The following is a 27,006-nucleotide window of genomic DNA, read 5'->3' as shown; positions in this document are numbered from 1 at the left end:
TACACGCGCTTTCCTCTTCTGTTAACAGGTGCCAAACAAAAGGAGCCTGAAAGTGAATGACTGCGGTGAATGTACACACGTTTGTAGGAGAAATTGAACAAAGTTTCTGGGTCAAGTTTGTCTCAAGAACGGTGACTGCAATAGAACAGAGCAGGATGGTTGAGAATGTGTATTGGGACTTAGTGATGGATGATGAGTCTATTCCCCCCAGTGATGTCACAAAAAAAGCAGCATGACAAAAGCTTATGTTAAAATGTAGGCTTGTATTTCAAAATGTCTTCAAAACATTTGCTGGAAGACTTCACATGATGTCCTTCATTAAAATGCACTGTATTCTGAAACTTTTTCGTTTTGTATTTGACAGAAGTCACTGGTCAGCAATGGATATATGTGACATAAGGCAAGTGTATGGCATATTCATATCATAGTGCCTTATGTCAAAATACAGCAATATGTCATCACTGTTGCCCATCACTGTCAAAGGAAGTATTGTGCTAAACGAGACACTGTATTTGAATGTGAACGTCTTTAAACCTAAAACCAAATCAGTTTCAGTTCTCATTAGATTTGTCATAAAAGCTGTAATTTGAATATCGGTAGACTTCTTTCAAACTTCAATGACAGTTTTGTGTTAAATGTTGCATTCTGAACCAAGATGTAAAACAAGACTGATTTTAAAAATGGCTTTATTTATTTTTACTTTCATGACAATTTTTTACACATCTCTTGGTGGATAGCTAAAATTTCACCATATCCATTAATAAACTGTTGATTGTTATACAAACAAGCAGTAGATCTTCTCATTATTTAAAACCTTGGAGTTGCGGAAGCTGTGGCCTGTTGATCAGTCCATATTACTTGCGCTCAAGATCTCAGAAGCATGGATCCGGTGTGCTCCGTACTGTAACATGCAGGCACTGTGGTGGAAACAAGGTGCCACAAAACAAGATTTTCATCTGTATTTAAGTGTAAAACAATGCTTGTACACAAACTTTTTATTGTATATAACTTGTACAGATGCAGAGGAGCGAGGAAAGCTGTGGGGTATTTGCTCATGTGTAAATGTACTGTAAAGTTTGAAGATGAGACTTTTATAACTGTAGATCCTTGTAGATGGAAGAAATTAAACCCTAAAACACCAGTTTGGTTTTAGCAGTTCTTGCCCAGTTCTTTTGCATGTATGAATAAATGTATGTGCATTTTGATTAGTGCAAACTAGGGATAGAGGCATTCTTGCTTTCTTTCAACTTTAAATGTGGCTTGTGCTAATGGAGTAATGCAGGTGGTACAGCTTTTTACTGTCTTTCCAACTTAGATACTGTACTGGAATAGCACAGTAAATTAATCCTTCTCTTTCCATTTATAAGCCTTGAGCAAAAATGTAGGGATGCTGGGGAGGGACTCTTCATTAGAGACTGTAGTGATAGGACAAGGGGTAACGGGTTAAAACTTAAGCAGGGGAAGTTTAGTTTGGATATAAGGAGGAAACCCTTTCCTGTTAGGGTGGTGAGGCGCTGGAATAGGTTGCCCAGGGACGTTGTGAATGCTCCATCCCTGGCGGTGTTCAAGACCAGGTTGGACGAGGCCTTGGGTGATATGCTTTAGTGTGAGGTGTCCCCCCCCCATGGCAGGGGGGTTGGAACTAGATGATCTTAAGGTCCCTTCCAGCCCTAACGATTCTATGATTCTGTGGAAAAGGTTATCAGTTTTTTGTTTGCTTAAGAAATGTGAGGGTTTTCAGAGTCATGAAAAACCCTTTCTTCAGAACTTTTACCCTTTCTATGAGAATTTAAATTTTGAACTAGATGTGTAGAAAATTTCATTCTTACTGGCATCTTTAATGTATGAAAACCTTCCTGTAGTACGTAATGGAAACTGTTGTCAGACTTTATCTCTTTCTCTCTTACTCTGTGAAAAACACTGTCATGTCTCTTCCAGCACTTCTTCTGACCAGGTAAATACTGATGCTGTTCCCTGCAATTTCAGATGGTGTTGAATTGAGATAGCTGGGTTGGCCTAACAGCAGTGACCTTCAGGTCTGGTGTTGATTGCTGCCATCAGAGATGATATCAGCACAGCTCTCATTATCTTTGGGGAGATGGAATGACAGAAACTAAAAATAGCTGCTTTTGTTCTTCATGTGGTGTGGGGGATAACTTGTGGTAGAGGAGAATCTTGTATGGAGGGGATGTGGTCAGCAGTGCCACCAGAGCTGCAGCTTTGTGAAGGTGCAGGTACTGCTCCAGCACCCCTATGGAAGACTACCTAAATGCATCGTGAGATCTCTCCACCCATCACTAGTCTGCATGAGCATATTCTCCAGTCCTATATTCAAGGTATTTTTTGAAGAGAGGGGTTAAACCACTGATAAGTACTTTTTTATATTCTTTGTTTTCTAGCAGAAAGTCTTTTGGCCCTGTTCCACACAGACAGCTTTGGGTCTGTCTGCATAAATGAGCAGCATACAGCAAGCCAGAATGAATTGGCAGTTTACGAACAACCATATACAAACCTCCTATTTTAACATGTTACAAGTGCTGTGGATGTGCTGTGGATGTCCTGTGGATGCAGGACTACCCGATTATGGGATATCCCAGCCTCCTCAGTGATACAGAACTGTATTTAGAGCATTTTCCCCCTTACTTTCTGGAATTACTTTGAATTTGTGGGAAGTAGAATCACAGTGCAATGCTGCAGCACGAATAAACAGCAGTGCTGGTAGAAAAGCATTCTGCTTGTCCTGGCACAAGTACCAATGCTGATGCAGTAAGCAAAACTAAGAAATCACTTTAGTTTTCATACAGATCGTCTACTACAGAGCTAGAAAAATGCTTGCTCCAGCATAAGAGAGGGACAGGAATAAGTGAGGGTAGAGAAAGGCAGGGTGACTCAGCAGCACAGCTGCAGGTACCAGGTTAAAGTGACAGTGCAAGTAAAGCTTTCTTTATAGGTTCAGGGCTCCTTACATGGCTCATGAGAAGCCATGGAGAAAGAAGAATGAGATGTCACTGAACTCCAGCTCTTGCATATTTTTCGTCTGGGCAGACCTGAGACCATAGCCATGGTTCCAGGTGCTCCCTTTCTTTCACCAGACAGGACTGTGCTGCACATGGAGATGGCAGGAAGAAGCTTCCAGTGACACTGCCCAAAGCCTGTTCAGTAGTGCAGAGGATCCTCCAGCTGGAGGTTGAGATGCTCCAGAAATGGATGCAGAACTGTAAAGCATGCGAGTGATTCCTGTGCTTCCCTGTGCATTTGCTTGCCTAGCAAGGAAGGTCTGTGAAAAATAATTCTAAAAGCCATCTTGGAAGGGAGCAGATTGTTGGGTTGTACCCACTTTAGATATTTTTAGCTGTTTAGGTACAAGAAAAATGTGTCTTAGTAAATTTCAGTCCTCAATATTTTTCAGTATCTAAGAGAAACATCATGGGGAAAAAAATCACCTTTTGCTGGCATTGATCACTTGACTGATAAAAATGTTTTCTTTGAAATCCATGTAATTAAAAGGTCTGATATCTTTGAGACCCTGCAGATAATATTTGCTGTTTACTGGGGACTGAGCTGCAATTGTTGCATATCCAAGGTTTATCTGTCTCCTTAAGGAATATTACTCTGTTGGAAATGTTCAGGTAACGCAGAAAGAACCAGCCTTGCTTTCCAAGGCATGAGCTCTTGTCCTCACAGCAGACAACAGGAATCTGCCTGACATGGCAAGGAGTGCTTTGAGAGCATTTCTTGCCATCTTTCAAGAGAGCACAGGGTAAGTTGGAGTCCTTCAGCTTTAGTCCATCTAGAAGTGAAACCATGTGTGCTTAATCCTGTCACACAGCAGGCTCTTTAACTGTTCATGCTGAGCTCTCCAGCCAGTTTTAGAAGTAACCGGTTTACTTCAAAAGTTTCTATGAACTTTCACCCATATTGAACACTTACTAGGGGTAATTTCCAGAGGAAAATGTCATTCTAAATAATTTAATACTACCCTTGCACCCACATAATGCATTTATGCAAAAATAATGTTCTGCAGACACTGCTCTTCAGTCTTCAGGCCTTAATTTAAATGTGGTTTTGAAAGTCACTTTCTTGGTCTCCATTTGTATTCTGATGATTACAGTTAGACCTGAGGTGGATGGGAACAGGAGGTGACCTGTCCTCATAGAGCACACTCATTCCTTTAGGAAAAAAAAAAAAGTAGCTATAGAGTGCATGCCTGCCAGCTGCCTACCAGCACTTGTGATGCCAACAGCCCCTGTGAACTGAGTTAATTCCGTAATTTGCTTCTTCTATCATTTTGCCAGTGTTTCTGTCTGAATATTGGAAAACACGATCACTGAGAAAATGCAGGAGGTAGCAGGCACAAGTTATAAGATGGAACTCAATGTACTTTGTAACCTCTGTGGGCAGCAGAGCCTGTGCTGTGCGTGTGGAAGCATGCCCAATGCAAACACTGGACACACTTCAAAAAACTCCTCGGGAAGGTCTTGATTTGCCAAGGGACAGAGCAGGTAATTACGCCAGTAATTGCTGTTACAGGAATTCAGTGTACAAGTCAGAGCTGTTCTGCATTTGGAATCTGAGTAGCAGCGTGTTTGTGGGTTTGCATGTACTGTATTATCATAAAAATACTTGATTGTTGAGTTACATTTACTGCATGAAATTCATCATGGTTTTTCTCTGTCACAAAAAAAGATAGACAGGTTCTGTTTTTGCAGCCTCCCTCAACCTCTGTTCCTGATCTCACTGCAAACACATACTCTATTGGTGTTTGCACTTCTCCCTTTTGATATTCTTTCTTTCAAAACCTAGGCCATACCTGACATGTTGCACTCATTGCACTTGTTTATTGTTAACTTATTTACAATAAATTAATGTGATTTATTATCTGAACTGAGCCAAAAGTCACATTTGAGCTGAAGGAGTATCTGCTGAAGTGAGATGCAAAGCAAGCCTGGAATAGAGCTGGTGCATGGTGTATGTCACTTGTCCCAGAGTTTTCTAAGTTCCACTGTAGTTCACAGCACAGCTTGCAAACACTAGAAATGAAGAAGCTGGACTAGGGCCAGGGAGTGCACAGGCAAAGCCCTCATCCATAAAGCTGCCGCCGCTACAGAATGCTGCACTGTGAAACCACAACCTGACCATCACACTTAGACTCTTAGAGGGGGGAGAGAATGTTAGCAAAGGGGTGCTTAGTGAGTATGTGAAGCTGTTCAGCCCTAAACATACAAACAATAGGAATTCAAAGAGTGCAAAATGCACTGATCAGACAATCACAGCTAAACTTGTGTTCTTCCTCTGCCCCAGAGCAGGAAGCGTTCATGCTTCATCTGGGCAGGAGAAATGCAATGACAGCCTTACTGCCATCAAGATTCTCACATCTCTGCTTAACCTGGCACCGTTCGCATAGCGGCGTCCCAGTCAGTGATATCACCAAGTCGTAGAGCATAGAGAAATGACGAAGTTCCCTGAAAGCTCTGTACTTGCCTGTATTTCAAGCTTCCTGGTCAAGATAGAACAAAGAATTTACATGATCCTGATGGAATAAGGATTATTAGCTAACTCTTTCCAAAGAACCAACAGAACAAAGGAAAGGTGTTGTTTTTTCTACAAGTTCTACCCACCCATGCCCAAGAAGGGTGAGCTCTGTGTCCCTGCCACTACACAGGCTGAGCAAGTGTGGAGCGTATCCTAAGGTGGGCCGACTCCATTGCAAGTAGAGGCAGTACATAAAGCAGCTGAAGGGGGAATCAGAAACCCTGCAGCTGTGAGCTCTTGTAAGTGAGTAGAGTGAACAAGTGCGTAACAATGGGAACAAGACAAATAGAAAAGGGTCCAAAAGGTGAGCAGGGTAAGGGAAAAGACCTAATCAAGAGAAGCGGGCCATCAAGGAGACAGCAAACCCAGAAACTCTCACGAATTAAAGAATACTGATGCTCACCACTCTGAGCATGTGGAAGGGTATGAATGTGTTTTCTGAAAACACAATTAGGTTTCAGCAGCATGAAAAGCATAGTGCCCAAATATAACGTGCAAGGAATGAAAACTGTAAGGATACGTAAGTTGGAAGCATGACTACCACTAACTTCACCCACGTTTCTAAATCCACTTGTACCCCTTGAAGGTAACCCTTATCTCAGTTCTTTCAGACCTCTGTTTCAGTGAATTTGGCTCATCCTAAATTTTGCAAGTGCAAAGATGACAGCACAGCTCCAGATCTACACAAGGGAGGGTCCTGCAATCCATGTGTCTCAAAAAGATTTATGTATTTTAAAACAAGCAAGACAAGGCATACAGTGATCTATGCTGGGCAGGACTATCCCTCTGCACTGCTTGGAGAGCCTTAAACAGTATGACTGCTCACAAAGGTAGGATCTCCACATGCTACTCTCTTCCTGGAGGCCCAACCCCTTCATCTGTGTGGCAGCATTGCACCAATCCCTGCAGCGTGGTGCTCTAGAGCTCTGGTGAATTGGGAATCTGTACTGCAATGAGCGTTTTAGAGAGGCTGGACATGGAGAAGGAGCATGCATAATGATCGTGACCGCAGTCATCACTGACAAAGTACATAAACTCCCTGTTTTCTCATGAAATAACTATTTGTTTGTCATGTACCGATCCACTCAAGGACATCATATGTGCTGGTTCACAGGTTACCAGTACTTGGTTTTATGATCCTATAATCTAGATGACTATAATGATGATCCTATAATCCAGATCATGGAGTGAGTCCAGAAGAGGCCAAAAAGATGCTCCAAGGGCTGGAGCACCTCTCCTACAGAAACAGGCTGAGAAAGCTGGGCTTGTTCAGCCTGGAGAAAAGACGCCAGGGAGACCCTAGAGCAGCTTCCAGTGCCTAAAGGGGCTGACAAGAAAGCTGGAGAGGGGGCTTTTTACAGGGGCAGGTAGTGATAGGCTAAAGGGGAATGTTTTTTAACTGACAGGGGGGGAATTTTGATTAGACATTAGGAAAAACTTTACTGTGAAGGTGGTGAGGCCCTGGCACAGGTTGCCCAGAGAAGCTGTGGCTGCCCCATCCCTGGCAGTGCTCAAGGCCAGGTTGGAGGGGGCTTGGAGCAACCTGGTCTAGCAGGTACCCCTACTTGTGGTAAGGGGGTGGAGCTGGTGATCTTTAACGTCTCTTACAACACAAACCATTCTATGACACGTATAATCAGCATATTCCCCAAACCCCAGGTATATCCTTAAAGCTATCTGCTTCTTCAGAAGCCTGTTGTTTTTGTGTATAAATAACTCATTGTTTTACTTTAGTTCCCTGCCCTCTTACCCAGTTGGATAAATGGTTGAGAATCAGGGAGAATGTGGCAGCCCATCTCCCTTAACATCATGAAGCTGTTGGGTTGGTTTATTTGTATCAGTGAGTTGTACCCTGGCATATTTTCATGTTAGGTACCAGTGTAGCCCCCAAAAGGACAAGATGCATGTAAAACCCCAATGTATTTCTAAGAAATGTTCACTTTTCAAGAAAATGTGAAATGGGTATCGCCAAAAGTGTGTTCAAAATAAGTAGCAGAAGAGGGGGGGAAAAGGCATGTTTCCCGATTTTCTCCTCTTTCTCCCTGAACTTCTGCATCCATTAAGTGTTTAAGTCACTATTATCACCTGCAGCACTCACTTTTTTCCAGGTGGAAAACTCACCACCGCTTGGATCTCAGTTAACGGTATTTTTCCACACGCAGAAACTCCCTTCACTTTACGTGCAACTGCCAATACTTTAGAGACGCTCAAAACCGGCGCTTCCCCAGACGTTTGTCTGCGTGATTGGGAACGCTCTCAGGGCGCCCTGAAGGGAACGCTCCGAAGAATCACCGACATCATTTTAAACGAGAGCCGCGTTCTGACGGAGAGACCCTCTTAGGGACGGGCGGCCCTGCGCCGGCGTCCTTGGAGCCTCCGGGTCTACGGAGTGTCAGCGCGGCCGCCCTGACAGGGAAGCCGGCAGCTGCCAACGGCCAGCTGCGCTCTGGGCCATCAAGGGACAGCGGTTCGGGTTCTCCGTGTGGCCGGGAAGCGGCGCCGGTGATGGCGGGTAAGGGTAACGCTCTCCCCTCAGGGGCGCGGCGGCCGTTGGAGCCGGCAGCGCGGGACACACCAGCCACCCCCGCGGCGGCCGCGCACGCGCACACCTTCCCCACACCCTCCCGCCCAAGCTTCAATTCCCCCGCTCGCTTTGAACGCCGTCTGTTAACCGCAGGCCGGCCGCCCTCCGCCAATCACCGCCCGCGCTGCCGCCACGCCACCCAATCGGCTTGCGCGGGGGGCGGGCCGGGGGAAGGCATGACGCAGGGAGATTTTCCCCTCGCGGCGCCTGGCGCCGGCTCTCGGCGGCGGCGAGGTCGCCGCTCCGGCCTGTGACGCGTGACGCACAGGTACGTGAGGGGCTGGCGAGCCCGGCGGTCACGTGGGGCGGGCGCCGCCGCTGCTGCCAGGCGCCGCGGGTCCCGTGCGGTCGGGCCGCCGCTCCGCCGCCCCTCCCCCTCCGCCCCCCGCCGCATGTCGCTGGCGGCGCGCCCCGTTCCCCGTCAGCTGCCCGCCGACACCGACACCGCCGCCGCCGCAGCCGCCGCCCTTGATGTGGTTCGGGGCTGGGCGGGGAGAAGATGCCGCCGTCCAAGTCCCGCAAGATCGCGATCCTGGGCTACCGGAGCGTGGGTGAGTGTGGGGCGCGCCGCGAGGAGCGACGGGGAGGAGGGGTGTGCGGGGTGGGGGGCCGTTGGGGCGCGCCGTCCCGTCCCGGGCTGTGCGGCGCCCCGCTGCCCGGCCCCGCCGCATCGCCCTCCCTCGCGGCAGCAGGTGCAGCAGCAGCGGCGGCGGGGAGGAGAGGGAGGGGAGGGCCGCTTCCCGCCGCCGGGAGCGCGCAGCCGCGGCGGGCGGGCGGGCCCCGCCATGGCGGCGCCGCAGAGCGCTGCGGGCCCGGGGCTGCGGGCGCGGGGCCCTTAATAGGAAGTTTCGCCCGCCGGGCAGGGCCTTCCCTCAGCGCGGTGCGGCGCGCGCGGCCTCGGAGAACTGGGCAGAGGAGAAGGGTCCCGGCTCCCCTGATGGCTGTTGGTGTGCTGGCAGCCCCCCCCAGAGGGGTTAACCTCCCCCCGCACCCAGGTGCTGCCGTTCCCGGCGGACGAGGGGACGCGCCGAGCGCTGTCGGCACGGGCGGTTGTCAGCTCCTGGGCCCGGTAAGGGAGGAGGGGCGGACCGGCAGCGTTTTGGTCCTGCTGCCTCGAGGGAGCCGTGGTCGACCCCCCCTCTAGACGCGCCCTAGGCAGCATTTAGAGCCAGTTTTGACCACCAAGGGGAAGCTGGGTTGACCTGTTGCCCGTTTCTGGCCATTTTTGCCTCCGTAGAGGCGTATCATGCCCGCACCGGCGCATAGCGGAGCCGGCTGTGGGGCTGGGCGCACTCCCGGGGCCGGGGGGCCGCGCTGACCACCGGTGTCCTCAGCACGGGACGATGCTGCTCTTGCGCAGCGCCGCTGGTACAACCCAGCGCGGGCTGAGCCGAGTGGAGGAACCTCCTGGAAGCGTCCAGCAGAAGTCTATAGCAGCTGACAGGGGGTATGTGCCATAACTGCCCGCACCTGTAATCGTTTGCTCCCGTATTCACTGCCTTTGATGGAAAACAGTTTCATTTTTTTGAACGTTCAGGTTCTTAGAGCAAAGGGGAATAAGACGTAGCACAGCAATCCTAATCGATTAGACTTAAAAGCTTAGATCAATGCTGAAGATAATGTGTGGTCGGAAGAAAAAGAAGATGCTACAGAGAGATATGCTGCTATAAAAAGTCTTTTTACATTAAAGTAGTGGCTAAATCAGTAATTATTTTTCATTATGCACTCAGAGAAAAGAACCCTTTAAAAATACTTTTTTAAGATTACAAAAAAAAAGTTAAATAAGCTGAGCTGTTTCTTAGAGTTTGTATGTAACTGCAGCCTGACTTTGAGACGGGGCAGTGTAAATAGGATGATGAATTTGTCTACTCCTTAAAAGGAGCAGTGAGTAGTAGATTGATTAGCATGCAAAGTATATTTGACATTACTTATTGCAGTGTTTCATTGTCTGTCTTGTGTGTTATGTTTTCTTCTCTGTTTTTGCTTTTCAAGCACTGCTGAAAACAGGCAATGGGCAGTGTAAGTGGGATGGAAGAATGCTTGAAATTCTGTTATTTAGATGTCTGTGCTGGGGCCTGGGTGCACTGTTGAGCTTTAGTCTTTTAACTGTTGACAAGCAGTAGTCAAGGAATCTGTAGGGTAGGTGCTCAGTTGAGGAAAAGCAGAAGTGTAGTATTGTTAATGTGGTGGTGTTTTGAGCAATACTAATACAGAAAGGAGAGGCAAAAAATTACCTGATGTCTATTAAAACTTACTGCTGAAGTATTTAAGCTAGTTTTCTGAGACTAGTATGGTATTAGGATTAATGGGGCAAAATCGGTTTTATTAGGACAGCTACAAGTTATGTGAATGTAGAATTAAGGGGGGGGGAGGGGAAACATGGTTTCATGTGTTTTCCTTTCATTGTCCTGTGTTACATTGATGTGTTACACCTTAGGTAAAAATTTTGCATTTTAAAACTGTAGTGTTACTCTTGTCAAATACGGAAGCATGACATTTATAGGCTTACATGACTTATGTAAAAGTTTAAGCAGTAGAAACAGGCCATTGGGGACTTGTAAAGTTGTTAGAAAAACAAGAAAGTGAAACTATGAGATACAGACTGGGTCCTGTGCTTGTCCAGGTATGCCTCCTAAAGTTCAGGAGGATAGCCACTTAATTTAGATTCAGAGAAGCTTTTGAGTAAGTCTTGCTTTGTATTATGGTGTCAAGAATATTGCTTGAACCCTGACTAAGAAAGGATCTAGTCTCTTCTTAGGACAACCAGCTTTTGGGTGGTAGAAAATGAAGGGAGTTTCTTCTGGGGAAAATGCAACATCTGAATAGAGCTGATGTTTGTTAAGATGAGGAGTAATTCCAAAATCTGAAGGACTGGAAGGAAATGTTTCATCAGTTTTCTTTTATAATTGGGGAGCTACCTTGCTTTGCCAGTAATATTAATCTTGACCCTGGAATGAGGGTGGCTAACTCTGCTGAGCTGTAAAATGTTTATAGTTTTATAAGGTTAGCATAAATCCTTGTGTGACCTGATCTGTGAGGCTGCATGCTTTCCTTGTGGTTTGTATGGTGCTTGAGACAAAGCTAATCAGAAAATGGTGAGCTTTTTTTTTCCTGTGTCTCTTTCAATTACGTGTTGAAATAGCCAGGTTTTGATGACATATTTCAAGCACTGATCTGTTCCCTGTAGTTAGTGATTCAACAGTTTTGCAGATCTTTCAGTTTATGAGCGTGTATAGTAATAGCCAGGCTTGACCGTGAATCTGAATCTTGTACTGGCTTCATGCTAAGCCTTTGTTTCTTTTTATTAAATTTTATTTCAATACATAAATGTAATGTATTATATAATTTAATTAAATTTTATTCTTTCCCCAGTGCTGTTGTCAGATAGACAAGAGGTTGGGAGTGGTATTCTGATACAGTAGTTCTCGGAATAGAAAGTTCAGGAGTCTACTTGTTTGAAAACACTCCCTCTGTCTTTCAACACTACCATCAACCCTTTCATATGTGAAACTAATATTCTTTGCTGATGGGAGAGGTCACAGTGGGAGCCTATGAATTCCCAGGCAGATGTACTTTCAAAGATGCAGACAGAATATTTGCCAGAAACTTCAGGACTTTTTTTTTGGTGAGGAAGGCCAATTATATGTGGATATAGAATACAGGTTGTGGCATGATACTCGACAAAATCACACAAGAATGTCTCCTTTGGTTTTTGCTCAGGCTTAAATTGGTCTAAAAAAGTTAAATTCCATTATGTAAGTGTGCCTCTCTCAGTGAGGTTCAGAGTAGAAATCAGATGGATTTCATCCCAAGATCCACTAGTTTCACAATGGGAGGAACTTGACTTTGATTACTGTTACTTGGTATGTGACCAGAGCAGACCAGCTACTTGTGATTTGATTCTGGAAAAAAATCTGTCTTACATGTGATGAAGCATAAAATTTTTAAAAGTTCCTGCCTTCACTGAGAAGAATCTTTGTATTTGTATTTTGGTCATACTATGTCCGATATCATTGGAAATAATGGATTTGCATGAAAATAAATCAAGCAGGACTTAAGGTTTTCTGACTCTTCTCAGAGTAACAGCCGCTCTAAAAAGCAGTGTATGGTTGTCTGAAATGCTTTGTGTTCTGTTTTGTTTATAGAAGAAATATAAATTCAGACCACAAATGCCTATATGAAAGAGGAGGTTTCTTAGATCATCTCACGAAGTAGCTTATTACTGGGATTCTCTGTATTACACTGAACTGATGGATTTAAGATAAGCAAGGAGGTGTTGTCTGGATTAGCTGCTTCAGTTGTAGGTTACTATCTCAGCCTGATTTGGCTTTTGCTGTTCATATAACTCATGCTTACAGGTGTACTTCCAGAAACGGGAATTCTGTTTCTAAATTTTACACGTTTGGACTGTTGATCTGAAAATGCTCTCCTGGCCAGTTTATAGTTCTGAGGGGAAAAGCCAGTTACGTTAGTGGTGACATACCTGTTTTCTTTCACAGCTAAATAAATTGACTTTTTTTGCGTAGGTGGGGAGAAGTCCATGCTGCAGGCAGAAGTAGTCACAATCTGGGACTGCAGCATGCAGGTAGCAGAAAAACTATGATGGAACAAAATTATCTGTCAAGGTTAGATTTATAGGGAACGGCTTCCAGGTGCCTGTGTTAAGCTAAAGTAAAAAACACTTCTCCCCCTTCCACCTTGCTTGAAGGCAAGAAAGGCAGAAAAAGCAGTACCATTAGTATGTACCTGTAAGTGGTAAGAATAATGGTTGGGATAAAATGTATGTACTGTTTTAAAAACGGGAGTTATTTGAATATTAGGAGGCTCGTATTGTGAAATGGAGCTGAGGCTTTGCTTTTCGTTTGTGAAAGATGGCATCTGTTCGCACAGTAGTATGCTGCCCTGAGGAGGTAGCCCTTTGATATTGGGCAGAGGGAAGTGGTAATTTTAGCAGGCAATAAATTGCCCGTGTAAATGTCAAGAGAGAAGGAATGGAGAAATTACTGCTGTCGTGTGCTGTAATTTGGTTTGCAGAATTGGTTGTGTCCGCAGTGTTGGAAAGCCTGAGATTTAACAGGAAAATTGAGTGGTTCAGGATCCAGCCGATACCCGAGGTTAACATTCTGCCGAGTCCCTAGTAAGTGCCGATATTATTTTCACAGCGTTTTGCTTGTTAGGACTGCATTTGCGCTACCGGGGTACAGCAGTGCTGCTAAAAGGAAAGGCTGCAGCTACCAGGGGACTGAAATGAGGCTGGAAATGCCAGCTTTAATTGCATTTCGGTGTGACTGACTGCGCTGTTGAACAGTGAAAGTTGCTACAGCGCATTTGATAGCAGTAGCTGGAAGCGCTAGAGGCAGCATGTTCAGCTGTAATATCAAGCCACAGTAGGGTTATTTGAGGACACTGTTCCAAGCTTAACTCTTCAATTGCCTACTCACATCTCTTAAGGGTAACACTTGCAGGTTTCGCTTGTATATTTGAGTGTTTGAGTATTTGATTACTCAACTTCTAGTTAATGTTGACAGGAGAAACCAAGTGAAATGCAGCTCCTGCAATTTATAAGCTGTATAAAGTCTAAGCACTTCATTTAGATATACTACACTGCCGTAAATGTAGGTTCTGAGTAAACCTCTGCGGTACACACTGCTGTGGAAACTTGGCATAACCACATGTTTGGGATTAGAAGAGCAGGCTAAAATGTGATAAACTACCAATTATGATTAACTTCCTGTAGCTTTCCTGAAGGTGACATTCAAGGGTGTATTTTAAAAACTGCTCGACTTAATTGCGTGCTCAATCTAAAATTGAAACAGCTTCTCTGTGGGTTGTTCGTAATGCACTCAATCTCTGCAAATCCTGCATGAGTCAAAATTGCCCGGTGGCATCTCAAATTTTCTGAAATCGGAAGCTGCAGACATGAAGCACGGTATGTAAAAACACGAAGCTGCCCTTGTCAGTGGTGAATCTGTCTCCTTAAGGACATGATAGGCTTCCTTTTGTTTTCCAAGGACTATATTTGAAGTGAATGGCAAATTTGTTGTGAATTTGATAATGTGAGAAACCAAAATGTGCTTCCTGAGTTGGAGAGAGTGGTGGTTGCTTAAAATTTCTCTCTTCCAATCCTGGTCAGGACATTTGCTTTCCTCTGTTTTTGGCACACTGATCACAGCTCTCCTGCAAATGAGGGTGTGTGGGATGGGGAAAATGGAAGAATGTGAATAAAGTCCGTGTTATATGTTGCCTGACAGACCTCTTAATGAGATTTAAGATAATTAAGGTTACTAAAAACATACGAATGTGGACTCTTCAAGGTTATATTTCTGTCTTGAGGAATACAAAGTACAGTGGATGCTGAATTTCCTGGGGTGGAAGAAGATGCTTGCATTGAAATTGTAGCAAGGAAGTAAACTGAGGCAGTTTTTGAACAAAGTGCTGAAATGTGGTTTGAAGTGCAGCTTTTCCCAAGAGATGTCCCTGCTACTTTCTTTTTTAATTGCTATGTGATGAAGGCAGATGCAAATGAACTGTGTGGGGCAAGTGGAGCTAACTCTGCACTGTAGCTGGAAGTTGCACCTTCCTACCCTCACCTGGGTGCTGGCTCTGGTGTGCTGGGGGTCTGGTAACCACCTCAGGCAGTTGATTTCTTGGAAAAGTGAAGGAGCCAGACGGAAAAGTTTTCCTATCATTCAGTTGGTCAGCTTTGAAAGTACAACCCTGACAGAGGGAGTGGGGACAGAAGTGAGCTGTTTGGGGGAGGGTAGAGCAGGCTCTCTGTGGCTATCCAGACTTTGCTTCAGTCAGACCTGTTCTGAAACTACATCTGAAAGTATTTTTCTCCATCACTCCAGGTAAGTGTTAATGCTTTTTCCTAAACATTCCACAGCAGGCCTTTTGAGCATGAGTAGTTCCCTTGACAAAAAAATAGCCTTGTAAAGGTGGGGAAATGTGCATCAGGGAGCCATGAAAAAATCAAGTTTTTCAAGATTCTTGATTAGATTTGACTACAGAAGGTTATTTAAACATTTCATACAGAATTGAGGCAAAGAAAGATGTTTGACCTGGGGTAAATCTAAACCGCGTTCTGAAGTCTTCAAATCCAGATGATGCTTCAGGTGATGTGATCTAGAATTTTCTGGAAGTGCTTGGTGGTGCAGGTGTTTTGCTGCAGAATACAATCATAGAATAATTCAGGTTGGAAAAAATGTTTTAAGATTATCAAATTCAACTGTAAGCCTCGCACTGCCAAGTATACCACTAAATCATGTCCCTAAGTGCCATATCTATGCATCTTATAAATTACCTCCAGGGATGGTAACTCAACTCCTTCCCTGGGCAGCCTGTTCCAGTGGTTGACAACCCTTCCAGTGAAGGAGTTTTTCCTAATGTCTAACCTAAACCTCCCCTGGCACAACTTGAGGCCGTTTCTTCTTGTCCTATTACTTGTTACTTAGAAATAGAGACTGACACCTACCTCACTACAGCCTGTACAAAGAAGTGTAAGGCATTCAGAATCACTGATTGCCTCCCTAGTTGAAGCAAATCTAAAGGCTCTGTTTCTTTTCAGAGTAATCTTCTGTGTTTGCTGAAATACCCTACAAAATCAGTTTCCTGCAACTACGAATTAACTCCTTAACCTGGTTGACTCCTTTAGTTGTAGGTATTTACTGACACTATTGCAGCATAGAGATGATTCACAACTACTTAATCTGTTTAGGTGAACTGGTTCTTTTTCAGTTTACCATATGGACTTTAATTACTGTACATGTGAATTTTGAATATAGTTGTATGAAGGATGCAGGATGATACAGTGGTGAAAAAGGTAGTGGTATAAATATGATACAAGTTCTCAAAAGTGCAGATTTTGGATTATCAATCATAATGTATCAATCAAGATGAAAACAAGTGAAGAATAGCTTGAGTCTTTGGGCTCCTGCAAAAAGGAAGCCTGCTTGGAATTTCTCGCTGGACTTCTTGCGTGAATTAGAGAACTTGTGCCTAGAACATGAGGAGGAACTTTATAGCAGTTTAATTTGGACTAAATCCTTTAGAGTTTGTGGATAATTACCAAAAATTAATCTTCTGAGGCATAAGACTAAGTGAATGATTTCTGAAGGCCTTTTAAAGAATGAAAAACCGTATGAAGGATTGTTCAGAAAAGTTGTGGTGCTTCTGTATTAAATAGATATGAACTGAAGATATCACAATTCCCTGACAGATTGTGCTTTAAGCAGTGAAATTTCCTTTCAGATCTCTTTTTTTAATATTACACTGCAGTCTCAAAGTAAGAGGAGTTAATACTTCTGGAATATCAGAATTCTTAGGTATTTCAGATTACAGGAACCAGAGCAGTATGCATGACAGTCTTAGCTAGTTATTTGTATTCTGTGGAGTACTGAGTTAAATGAATTTTAATTTGGAAAAAGAGGGAATACATAAGTGGTCTTCTGTCTGTGGGTGTGAACATGTGCAAGTGTAATACAAAATTATGATACGAAAGCATCTCTTGACAACATTGTCTCCTTAGTTAGTGGGATACATCTGTCTAGCTTCAACAGCTTGTCAGATTATATTGCCAAAGCTTCATTCAAGATGTACAACGTCCTCTAAAGGTACGCTAGCTATATGCAAAAGAGCTGGGATGCATATTATGCAGGAAAACTCTATTAAATCTGTCCTACGAACTGTCAAAACACTCAAGCACTTGACATTAATGCAGTAAAGTGTGTTTTGCTTCAAGGCTTGGTCCTCCATTAATAACAAATCTTTGGTGTTCTAGAATCTGTTTCAAAATTAGCTTTTTTAATTAGAAATGGCAGTTTCTGCTTTAAAATGTGCATACAAACAAGCACCATGTTTCTTAGTTTGCTGTACTACATTCTTCTGTGTTGCTTTCTTTGAAATGTCTGTTTCTAATAGAAGATCTTAGTTGTGCTGTTTTGACTTTTTTTCATGTTTGGAGAAAAAGTTTGACAAAATTCTCATAAGCCTTTTGTGGTTGCTAAACTTCAATCTACAAATTGTTGGAATGTAAGGTAATTCAAATTTTTATGAACAGTAAGGCTGAGAAGAGTAGAAAGTTATCTGAGTGCTTCAGAATCTTGTTCTTTCTAAAGAGTGTATCAAGGAGTGTTAATGGTATCCAAACCTTTGCTCTGCTTGTCCTTTATTAACTGCACACTTTTATCCTGAGTGTGATGAGAAGACAGAGGAAGAGTTAAACTTCCATTACTGTTTCATTGACTATCTTGTTGATATTTCTTCTAGAGTAGTGTCTCAGATGGTGTTCGTAAGCCTAGCGTTGGGTTGTATTTTTGTCACAGCCAACTGCTGTGAAACAAGTCTAAGTTAATGGTAGTACAGAAAAATAAGGTGATATCTTCTCTCTTTGCATTTCCAGGCAAAAAGATTGTGATCTTAAAAACGCACACTGTTATACACAATGTATAGCACATGGTGAGACTGTAGGGTATATGCTGTGTTTTGCTGAAAATGGTCGTATGAACATCCCATTGTTATGGTATCCAGCTGCTTATGTATGGGCATGGGCTGTACATCCCAGAAGTTGAAAGGGTTTAAAAGTGAAGGTTGGTAAGGAGAAAAAGGGACAGTATGGAAAAGGGACCCAAGATTTAGGGGCAGCTTATTGTGAGGAAAGTTGGGCTGTACCTCTCTCAGCATGGAAGTATGAAAACCAAAAAATAAGATGTGGTTTATTTTCCAGATAGCCAGGATAAGGAAGTAAGCAACTACTGAAAGTCTTTGCTGTACCGATGGTATAACAGGCGCTTGACCTGTTTGCCTGTAATAGTTAACATTTCATTCATTTCTGCCAAGTAGATGGGATGTACTTGATTTCTTAGATACTGTTTGAAACAGACTTGAATTTAAGATTAGCTGGATTAATTTATGATTTAACTGGGTAATAACAGAGTAATAATCACTATTGCACTCTTAATTTTATTTCTGTTGACACTTGTACAGCAGATGCACACAATGTACTGCCCTGTTTCTTGAAGGTTGGCCTGAAGTTAAGTTGTCTTAAACTGTAGCTTGATACTCAACTGCTTGTCCAGGTTGCATAGTTGTGCTAGTGGAGTGCTGGGAAGTAAAGAATCCAGCTTCTGTTGGCAAGTGCTTCCTCAGGTGCTGGAGTGGGACTGGCTGGAAGACTTTCCACTTGTGAAAGACAATCTAAATGGAAAAAATGGGTTAATGTCAAGTTGCAACTGTCGTATTCAATTACCTCCCTGGGTATTTTCAAATGGCTGGGGGGAAGGTGGGAATGGGGTGTAGGGTGGGTTTTTTTTTTCCTCAGTTTGTTCTGTGTTTTTGTTGTTGTTCTTCCTTGCAAGGATCAGAGTTCTTTATTATGACATTTTTATCCTGAATATTACGAAAACTGAGAAAAGTGTGATTCCTCTTTGAAAATGCTCAATGTGAAATACCTTGTGAGCCAATGGATGGATGGCTACACACTGGTTAGGAAGGTAAGAAAGCCAGGTGGCTGCTGTGACAGGCAAGAACGTTATAGTATTGCAATAGCAAACAAGGGTTACCTAGTCTGTCTTCTCTGCCCTATGGCAAAATAAACTGTCATGTCATATCTGATGGATGTTTTTCTTAAATTCCCCTAAAATTTCCCAAGGCTTGGGCTCAAATGATTCTTCTGGTACTCAGCATGGTGTTATCTGTTCTCCAGAGTCTGCTGGGTTTTTTTTTCCTGTTGTCTTACCCATGTCTGTGTGGCTGTGATTTTGGTATATTATTACTGTAAACCTTACTGTTAACAGATTATCCTCTGCATTCAGGGGCTGCTCTGTAATGTTGATTGGGTATGTAACAGAAAAAAGCTTGCTGTCAGTTAGTGGGGAATGGTTAATGTCTAACTCTAGCTGTATAAAGTGCTGTGGTATGAAGATAGAATTTAACAGCTTGTGGCTTTCTTCAACCCCCATTAATGGATGGGAGGAACTTTGTATGTTAAGCAGAAGGAAAATGAAAGATGCCTACGAAGTTAATTCGAAGAAGTTCTAGGTTTGAATTGGACAACAGTAACTTACCAAAAGTTATCTGAATCTGATGAGAGACAGTTTTTGTAGAGGAAGCTTAGGCATACTGGGTTTTGTGTTGGCATGTTATATATAGATCCACAGCAGCCTTGGGCTCGCACAGAAGAGTTAAAATTGTCAGTGCTCAGCAGCACGATCATGAGTAAAGACTGTGTCAGTGTCTACTTATGCATCTGTTAACAGAGGTGTGATGGAGTTGGCCATGTCCTGCTCCACTGGTGAAAGGGAGAGGCAGTGCTAATCTTTGTCAGTCAGTATCCCTGAAGACATCTTTTCTGGTTTGTGCTAAGAGAGGAAAGTGTTCAAGGCCAGATTGAATGGGGCTTTGAGCAACCTGGTCTAGTGGAAGATGTCCCTGCCCGTAGTGGGCAGGTGGAGTTGGATGGCTAAGGTTGCTTCCAGCCCAAACTGTTCTGTAATTCTGTGTTGTCAGGGTGGTTCTGCGGTTCCTCATGCTTCATGCAGCTTTGGGAACTTCCCCTAATGGAGGTCATGGCAAGTAAACAGCTCGGTGTGCTGATGTTGAATGCCAGTAGCAGCATGACTTTTCATGAAAGTCGGGTTTTGGCTGCAATATATGTTGCTGGCATTTGTTGACACTGGGCTCATCAAACTTTGGACCATCAGTGGAGACATGAAGAGCCTGCTGCCATTGACTGACTACTTTGTAGTCATACATACTGCTGCAGGCTGAAGCTGCCTTTTGTTGCTAAAATCTTGTAGTGATTATTACGCAGTTTTATTTTTATGTATGTTTAGTAAGTTACAAAAGTAGCTTGCTGCTGTTGCGAGAAATCAGTAGTATCTTCCAGCTTTTGCTACAGGTTGGCAAAAAGTTCTGTGGAGCTCCCCTTGGAATAAGCTTGAAATTTCTTAGCTATAGTTGCTGGATGTATAATCGCATTATTTGCTTGGCTGATGTTACCAAGAGAAGGGGATGTTACCATTGCTCTCTTGTCAGGATTTTGTCAGGTGTTTGCCTTCTGTCATCGCACGACAAGGAGGAGAGAAATACCTGTCTTACTGTTGTTCTTGCAATTCCAAGAAGAATCTAGAGGTCCTGTGGTTCCATACATTTCAGTAGTACTGCCAAGAGGGTCCATTCTTCACCATTTCAGCTGAATTTCCATCGAGTTACTTGGCATTACGATACACTCGGGGACAAGCTCCAGACACGCCTTTTTAAAACTATGCCAGCAGAATTTCACTGATATTTTCAGAATTTACGCTCTGCTTGGTCCTGGTTGTAAGCAGTGGTGAGGTATGGTGACCACAGTGTTGGCAACAGCGAATGCTGTAGCTCCAGTCCTTGTAAAGATCCTGTTCAAGGAAAATGGCTGCATTTCAGTTAAACAGTACTGATCCATTGAAAGACTGAAATCTTTGATCTTGCTAAGGGTTCTGTGCTATTAAAGCTTTCTCTGTTACTGGTGTAGATAAGGAGGTCTTATACATAAGAAACATAACAGATTTGCAGTGAAAGGAAGAGAACAGTTTATCCTGGTTTCCAGTAGAAATGATGAGTTTAAAAACTTGTAACTTAAAGTGGCTGGTGTTAACTTCAGCCAGTTGTGTAGAAATGAAAAAAAAACCAACCAAACAAAAAGAATTATGGCTGCAAGCCCCTGGTAAACCTAAGCAGCTGTTTTATCCCATGCGGTGTGCATGGAGTTCATTGGCTTCTGCTATTAGATTCAACTGTGCTGCAAGCGTAGTAAAGGCAGTGTTTGTGCAGCGGGTGGAGATCTGGTTCAGGCAGCTGCAGCTGGAGAGATCCACTTCCTGAGGAAGTGCTTAGAATCTGCTAGTCCTGGTATTTCTGGCTTGCAGGAAGGTAATTTAAGTTGTACACCCCAGTGATCTTTAGCATCAAGGAAGAGTTGACTGGAAGTTGAGAGTTCATTCTCTTGTGCTGAAATGAAAATCTTGAAGATGGAAATGGGGAATGCACGGAATGCATTAAAGCAAGAGATACACATTTTTATTTCTAATGATATGGCAATTAAAACTGATTTCATGATGAAACAAAGACTGTTACTAAAAGTATCTTTCAAAGACATTTCATGTTGTACATAGCTGATGATCCAAGGAAAGGTCAAGTTTACTCAAATACCTAATTAGCTGCCTGAAGTGTGTGCACAGGGAGAGAGGACTTGGCTTCTACCCAGCAGTACAAGTTGAATTTTCCCTCTTCAGGGGGGAAATCAGTACAAAGTTCAGGTTCTTTCACTCTGTGTCATAAACTGAAACATTAGGTTCTGATCTTTAAGCTTAATAAACTTACCTTTAGAGGTGGTTGTGGTTCTAACCTGGCAGGCAGCTAAGCACTGCACAGCCATTCATTAGCTCTAATCCAGTGGGATGAGGAAAAGAATTGGTAAAAAAGGGAGAACTCGTAGGTTGAGATAAAGACAGTTTAACAGGACAGAAAAGAAATGGAAAATAATAATAATGATAAAAGAACATACAAACCGAGTAATGCGCAGTGGAGTTGCTCATCACCTGCTGACCGATGACCAGCTAGTCCCCAAGCAGTGGGCCTCTGCCTCCTCAGCCCAGTTTTATTGTTCAGCATGACATTGTATGGTATGGAATATCCCTTGGGCCAGTTTGGGTCAGCTGCCCTGACTGTATACCCTCCCAGCTTCTTGTGCTCCCCTCACTTTGCTCCCCTCTGCCAGTCTTATTGCTGGCAGGGCATAAGAAGCTGAAAAGTCCTCAATTTAGTATAAGCATTGCTCAGCAACAACTGAAACATCAGTGTGTCATCACATTCATATCCTAAACCCAAAGTACAGCACTGTACCAGCTACTAGGAAAAAAACTATGCCCAGCTGAAACCAGGACAGAAGTGCTGCATATCAAGTTGTACTGCGTAACTTGTAGTTTAGAAATATGTTTGATAATTAGGCTAGCAGCAGAGTCAAGTTGCCTCAATTTTTACTACCACCTGAAATATTTTGGGCATGGTGCTGTGGGGGGGAAGGTGCTGTGGGAATGCACAGATTCTGCAGGAAGTCTGAAGGGAACACAGAGAATGGTATTTATCTTAGCAACTATTAGTTGACTGTCTGGGGTATGAATGTCTGAATTTCCTTCATAGTTAGGAGACCCCAAGATGTAGTTCACTTGACCTTTTTTAAAGCATCTTGGATGTAACCACCTATGCATACCATGGCCAGGTGAGATACGTGCCATAGAAATTTACTGGAATTTTTTTAAGCCTTATAATGGCTTTTCGTCTTTGATAACTGATAGTAAACACGTGAAATTAAAATTGCTTTCCCTTATTAAAAGGGAAATCTGAGGCAAACTGTGGCACTGTTTTTCTGCCAGCAAGGATAACAAGCAGATGTAGCTGGACTACGCAGTAAAATAAATAAAATGTTTCTTCTGGCAGTCGTTTGCTGAGGTTACTATCTTAAGTGGAGACAAAACAGACACCTGGAAGTATCTGGAAGAAGAGATTCAGAGCAGCCCTGTGGAGAAGGACTTGGGGGTGTTGGTCGATGAGAAAGTGAACATGAGCCGGCTTCAGTGTGCGCTTGCAGCCCAGAAAGCCAACCGTATCCTGGGCTGCATCAAAAGGAGTGTGACCAGCAGGTCAAAGGACGTGATCCTGCCCCTCTGCTCTCATGAGACCCCACTTGCAGTATTGTGTGCAGTTCTGGTGTCCTCAACATAAAGAGGACATGGAACTGTTGGAAAAGTCCAGAGGAGGGCGACGAGGAGGATCAGGGGACTGGAGCACCTCCCGTATGAAGGCAGGCTGAGAAACTTGGGGCTGTTCAGCCTAGAGAAGAGAAGGCTGCGTGGAGACCTCATAGCAGCCTTCCAGTATCTGAAGGGGGGCCTATAAGCATGCTAGGGAGGGATTCTTCATTAGGGACTCTAGTGATAGGACAAGGGGTAATGGGTTAAAACTTAAACAGGAAAAAAAAGAAGAAAAAAGAAAGAAATTCTTTACTGTAAGGGTGGTGAGGCACTGGAATGGGTTGCCCAGGGGAGTTGTGAATGCTCCATCCCTGGCAGTGTTCAAGGCCATGCTGGACAAAGCCTTGGGTGTCATGGTTTAGTGTGAGGTGTCCCTGCCCATGGCAGGGAGTTTGGAACTTGATGATCTTAAGGTCCTTTCCAGCCCTAACTCTTCTATGATTCTAAGTGGCAACTAAGCTGTTGCGGGAAGATGGTGGAATTTTTCTCTACATGCCTGTACATCTAATACCTTGCAATGAAGTGTAAGTGAATGTTGAGGGGTGATTGCTGCTTGCAGGATGGAGCAGGATTTTTGTTACATATTGGGGAATAAAGCACCCACTCTCTTCTTGCTTTCTTTACAGAAAACATGATTTAGGTAGCATTATTAGGTCTCTGTGTTTTGAAGGCTCATCACTGACAACCTAGCAGAAGTTGTGAGTTTGACCAGCTGCTTTGAAATCTGAAGAAAATAAAGGAAGCCATCTGACTTCCTTTCTAAATGACTGCTTCTCAGATTTCTTCTGGCTTGCAGAGGAATACCTTTGATAAACCTCAAGATGATTGTGCAATGCAGAAGGAGAGGAAACAAGCATGTGTTCTTTTCCCCCTGCAAGCTTGTGTTCTTGATGTTACTATCATGTGAACCTCCTCCTCTACAGCAGAAGTGATTTGTGCTACAGTACCTTGCCTTAGCCTGTGAAGTACATTTCCTTATATCCTAATGTAATAATAGATCAGGATAAGGCAGGGGACAGTTACAGCAATGGGATGGAGTGCCACAAAAGTTGAAAAAGATCTCGTGTTTTTCTGAAATGATGATCTGCTGTTTGGTTTATCATGAAGTTCTCTTCTGTTGTTGAGGTCCTTCATTACATTACCAAAAGATACCTCATCAAGTTCCTCAGGCTTTTGCCCTTACAGGACTGTAAGAGCAGATCCTTCAATCTGTCCTTCCAAAAGCGCAGACAGCACTTTGACAGGGGAGCATGTGGCGAATCAAGCATGGGAATCGTGTGAGCAAGGGCACCAGTTGAGCTCCGTGTGTCAGCAAAAGTTTTCCCTGTCAGCATTATTTTTTATTCTGGTATTCTCATACTGGATGTGTTGATGTCACAAGGAAATCACTACAAAGCAGAAAAAGCTATGGCTCGAAGTAGAAATTTATATATGGTAATTCCTCGTGATTAGAAGCCTAATAGTAGAAATAGGTTGCATCTGAGTAAAACACAAACTACTTATTATATCACTGTCTCCAGAGGTTTAGAAACAAAATTCTTTATTGACCCAGATGTATCATTTTTATAGTCATTAGAGTAATTCAGTGAACTATGTATCAACAGTCAGCAAACTAGCAACTGCATAGCCATAATTAGTATCTGCGGAGGAGAAAAGGAGAAATCATAACTAACCATAGAAAGTTGCTGGTTATGAAGCCTGAGACAAATGATGAACTAGCGATGGGTTCTGAGATTATCTGCTATCTTGTGGAAAGATTTTTGTTGAAGAGCGCTGCTGTAATTCCCTTTGCTACCCTCCGTCTGCTCCAAGAAGTCACCGAGATCCTTTCTGTGCTCTGAGAATGAATAGTTAATCTGCACTGGAAGTACTGGTGTCTCCATTTTCTGCCTCTTGGTATTCTGAATTAAAAAAGATAAGGATACCAATGTTGAAGTTAAATTGTAACTTTCAGTGTGAAAACTTCATCTCTGAGAAGCATAGTAATTTGAGCATAACTGTTTGTGAGATACTGAAAGTTGGGTATGCAGGAAGTCTGATCTAATTTGACATGGCTGACAGCATTTCATTATGAAATTTCTTGAACCCTTTTGATACAAAACCTAGACTAATCTGTTCTGTTGATAACTGAGTAGATCTAGGTAGAGACTAACTTAGGTAAGATGCTAGGCTTGTGGTAGGAGTGGATTAGGTGCTGCCAGCTGTTGAAAGTGTTTTATAATTAAGCACAGTTCATAAATGGGTTTTTAATAGAAAAAGGTGGGTTAAAGAAACTCTGCATCTAAAATTCTAACAGAATGGAGAGCTGCAACTCTTCAGTAGTTGTTGTTCTTGACCCTGTCAGATTGTTTACTGATCACTTGTGCAGATGATTTCAAGTGTTGAGAAATCCTTCCTGTTGAGATAAACTTCTGTATGATGCCAGTGGCCGTCATCGTGGAGATGCCACGTTAGAGGGCAGCTGCAGAATCAAGCTTGCACAATGCCTTGCTTGTGGAGCTGTTGTTTGACTTGCTTGCTGGTCAGTTACATCATTTCTGTCTCCTGGGGTTGGGGTGAAGTTGGCTGCAGATAAAATTTTATCTGGTCTTTCCCTCTACCTGTTGCAAGGAGAATAAGGGTGTGGGATCGGGACAGCAGGCAGGTAATGGGGCACCAAAGTGAGGGCATGTGCTCTTTGGGGAGGCAAGCTGTGCACAAGCCCACTTGTCTTGGTAAAGTGCCTGGTGTTGTAAAACTTGAACTTTAAGGCTAGATGAAATACCACAGCTCTTGTCCAAGAAGTAAAAGGATGAGTAAAAACTCAGTTTGGCAATTGTTTTGCATTGACAGTCACAATGGCATGTGATTGCACTAGTCAGAGTGTTCATGGGACGTTCCGTTTTATGTAGCAAATGGTCTATTGTATGAACAGAAGTATGACAGCTTCAGTTTTTGAAGTGGCTTTCCTTCTCAAAACCTCTTCCTTTTCCGTTTTGACAATGTAAAACCCTTTACCACTCCCATGTAATATCATAAATAACGAACTGTGTATGCAAATACCATTTGGGTACTTCTGGACAACTTGAGCTTTCAGCCACCTGGGGCTTGTATTCTAAACATTGTACAACGCATTCCTACAAGCCCTTACCTTCTGTCTGAGGGAGAGTCGGTAAACATGGAGGATTTTGCTTAACAACTCCTGTGCCACAGAGTATCTGGTGCTTTGAGTTACCGTAGCAAGTACAGCTGGAGGACTCATCCTACTGCCCTGCCCCAGTGGTGCCCTTTTTATTTCTTCCTAGTCAGTTTAAGCTCTCTGATTCTGCGGGATGAAAAGGTTAAACCATAACCTTCTCCAGTAAGATTTCAAAAATGCTTTTTCATCTCAAAATTGCAGGTCTTCATCAGTTCAGTGGGCCACTTCCAGCAGACTTTGCCTTGCTTTTGCTCATGGCACTTCTTTTGGTCTCGGTGTTTATTTTCCTAAAACTTGAGGAGAGCTGATACACTAGAAGTACTGGCATGGAGGATACGGCAAAGGAAAGCTTAGCAAACTAAAAAACATTTGGCATTTATTCCAAATGAGGGCATATTAGAGTTCAGCCTTTTTTGAGGTATGCACCTTTGAGTAATCGATGAATCAAGTCTTTGGTGCTGGTGTGCAGGCTGTCTCAGCCTTTTAGGCTGAAGTGTGCTAGCAGTGTGTGCACATTTAGACTGCAGTGTCTCCTCCTCCCTGCAGTGCTCTGAGATGGAGTTAGCACATCAGTGAACGCAGTTGCGTGCAGTTCCTTGGCCCCTCTCTTGTGGATGTTATGTTTATGTTGTAATTCTCTATGAGCATGTTGCCCGATCTTTCTGGGGAAAGAGGAGATAGGAGCTAAATTGTCAGCTTAATTTTCCTCTCTGTCCTCGAGTATAGGTCAAAGGCCTGGAATAAAACCTGTGGGGCAAAGTTCAAGCCAAGCGGTTGTTTACATGGTCCTGCGTGCTTCTTGGGCATGGACTGAGACAAGGCAATGGGGATTAATGACTTGGGTTTTAAATTTCTTGTGTCCCCTTTGGAAGCCTTAGTTTGGTGGGATACTGTTGCATGGCACTTATCCCAAGGGGGTATGTGGC

General features: G+C 43.5%; 2 protein-coding genes and 1 long non-coding RNA gene across 13 annotated transcripts in view; 2 read left to right on the top strand and 1 right to left on the bottom strand.

Moving 5' to 3' along the window:
* PRKAG2 (protein kinase AMP-activated non-catalytic subunit gamma 2) overlaps window positions 1-1,141 on the top strand; it is a 246,664-nt gene extending 245,523 nt beyond the window's left edge. For 8 of the 11 annotated variants that reach the window (XM_062621415.1, XM_062621417.1, XM_062621420.1 and 5 more), the window contains one exon: window positions 29-1,141. In XM_062621415.1, coding sequence (XP_062477399.1) covers window positions 29-60 — 32 coding nt within the window. In that variant the 3' untranslated portion in view covers window positions 61-1,141. The remainder of the gene's footprint in view (window positions 1-28) is intronic. The other 3 variants (XM_062621423.1, XM_062621424.1, XM_062621425.1) reach the window with 1 other exon arrangement.
* Window positions 669-7,929, bottom strand: LOC134165066 (uncharacterized). The gene is made up of 2 exons (XR_009965355.1): window positions 7,654-7,929; window positions 669-917 (listed from the first exon to the last, which is right to left on the bottom strand). It is a non-coding gene; the product is annotated as an uncharacterized LOC134165066 (long non-coding RNA).
* Window positions 7,930-8,454: 525 nt separating this feature from the next.
* Window positions 8,455-27,006, top strand: part of RHEB (Ras homolog, mTORC1 binding) — a 41,489-nt gene continuing 22,937 nt past the window's right edge. The window contains exon 1 of the mRNA XM_062621414.1: window positions 8,455-8,667. Within this exon, the coding sequence (XP_062477398.1) occupies window positions 8,616-8,667 (52 nt within the window). The 5' untranslated portion in view covers window positions 8,455-8,615. The remainder of the gene's footprint in view (window positions 8,668-27,006) is intronic.

Source organism: Pezoporus occidentalis, unplaced genomic scaffold, assembly GCF_034315485.1.
Source record: "Pezoporus occidentalis ecotype Australia unplaced genomic scaffold, CSIRO_AGI_Poc_V1 ctg23, whole genome shotgun sequence".
NCBI classification, from domain to species: domain Eukaryota; kingdom Metazoa; phylum Chordata; class Aves; order Psittaciformes; family Psittacidae; genus Pezoporus; species Pezoporus occidentalis.
Note: the sequence above shows the minus strand (reverse complement) of the source record. Positions and strands in the feature narration are given on the sequence as shown.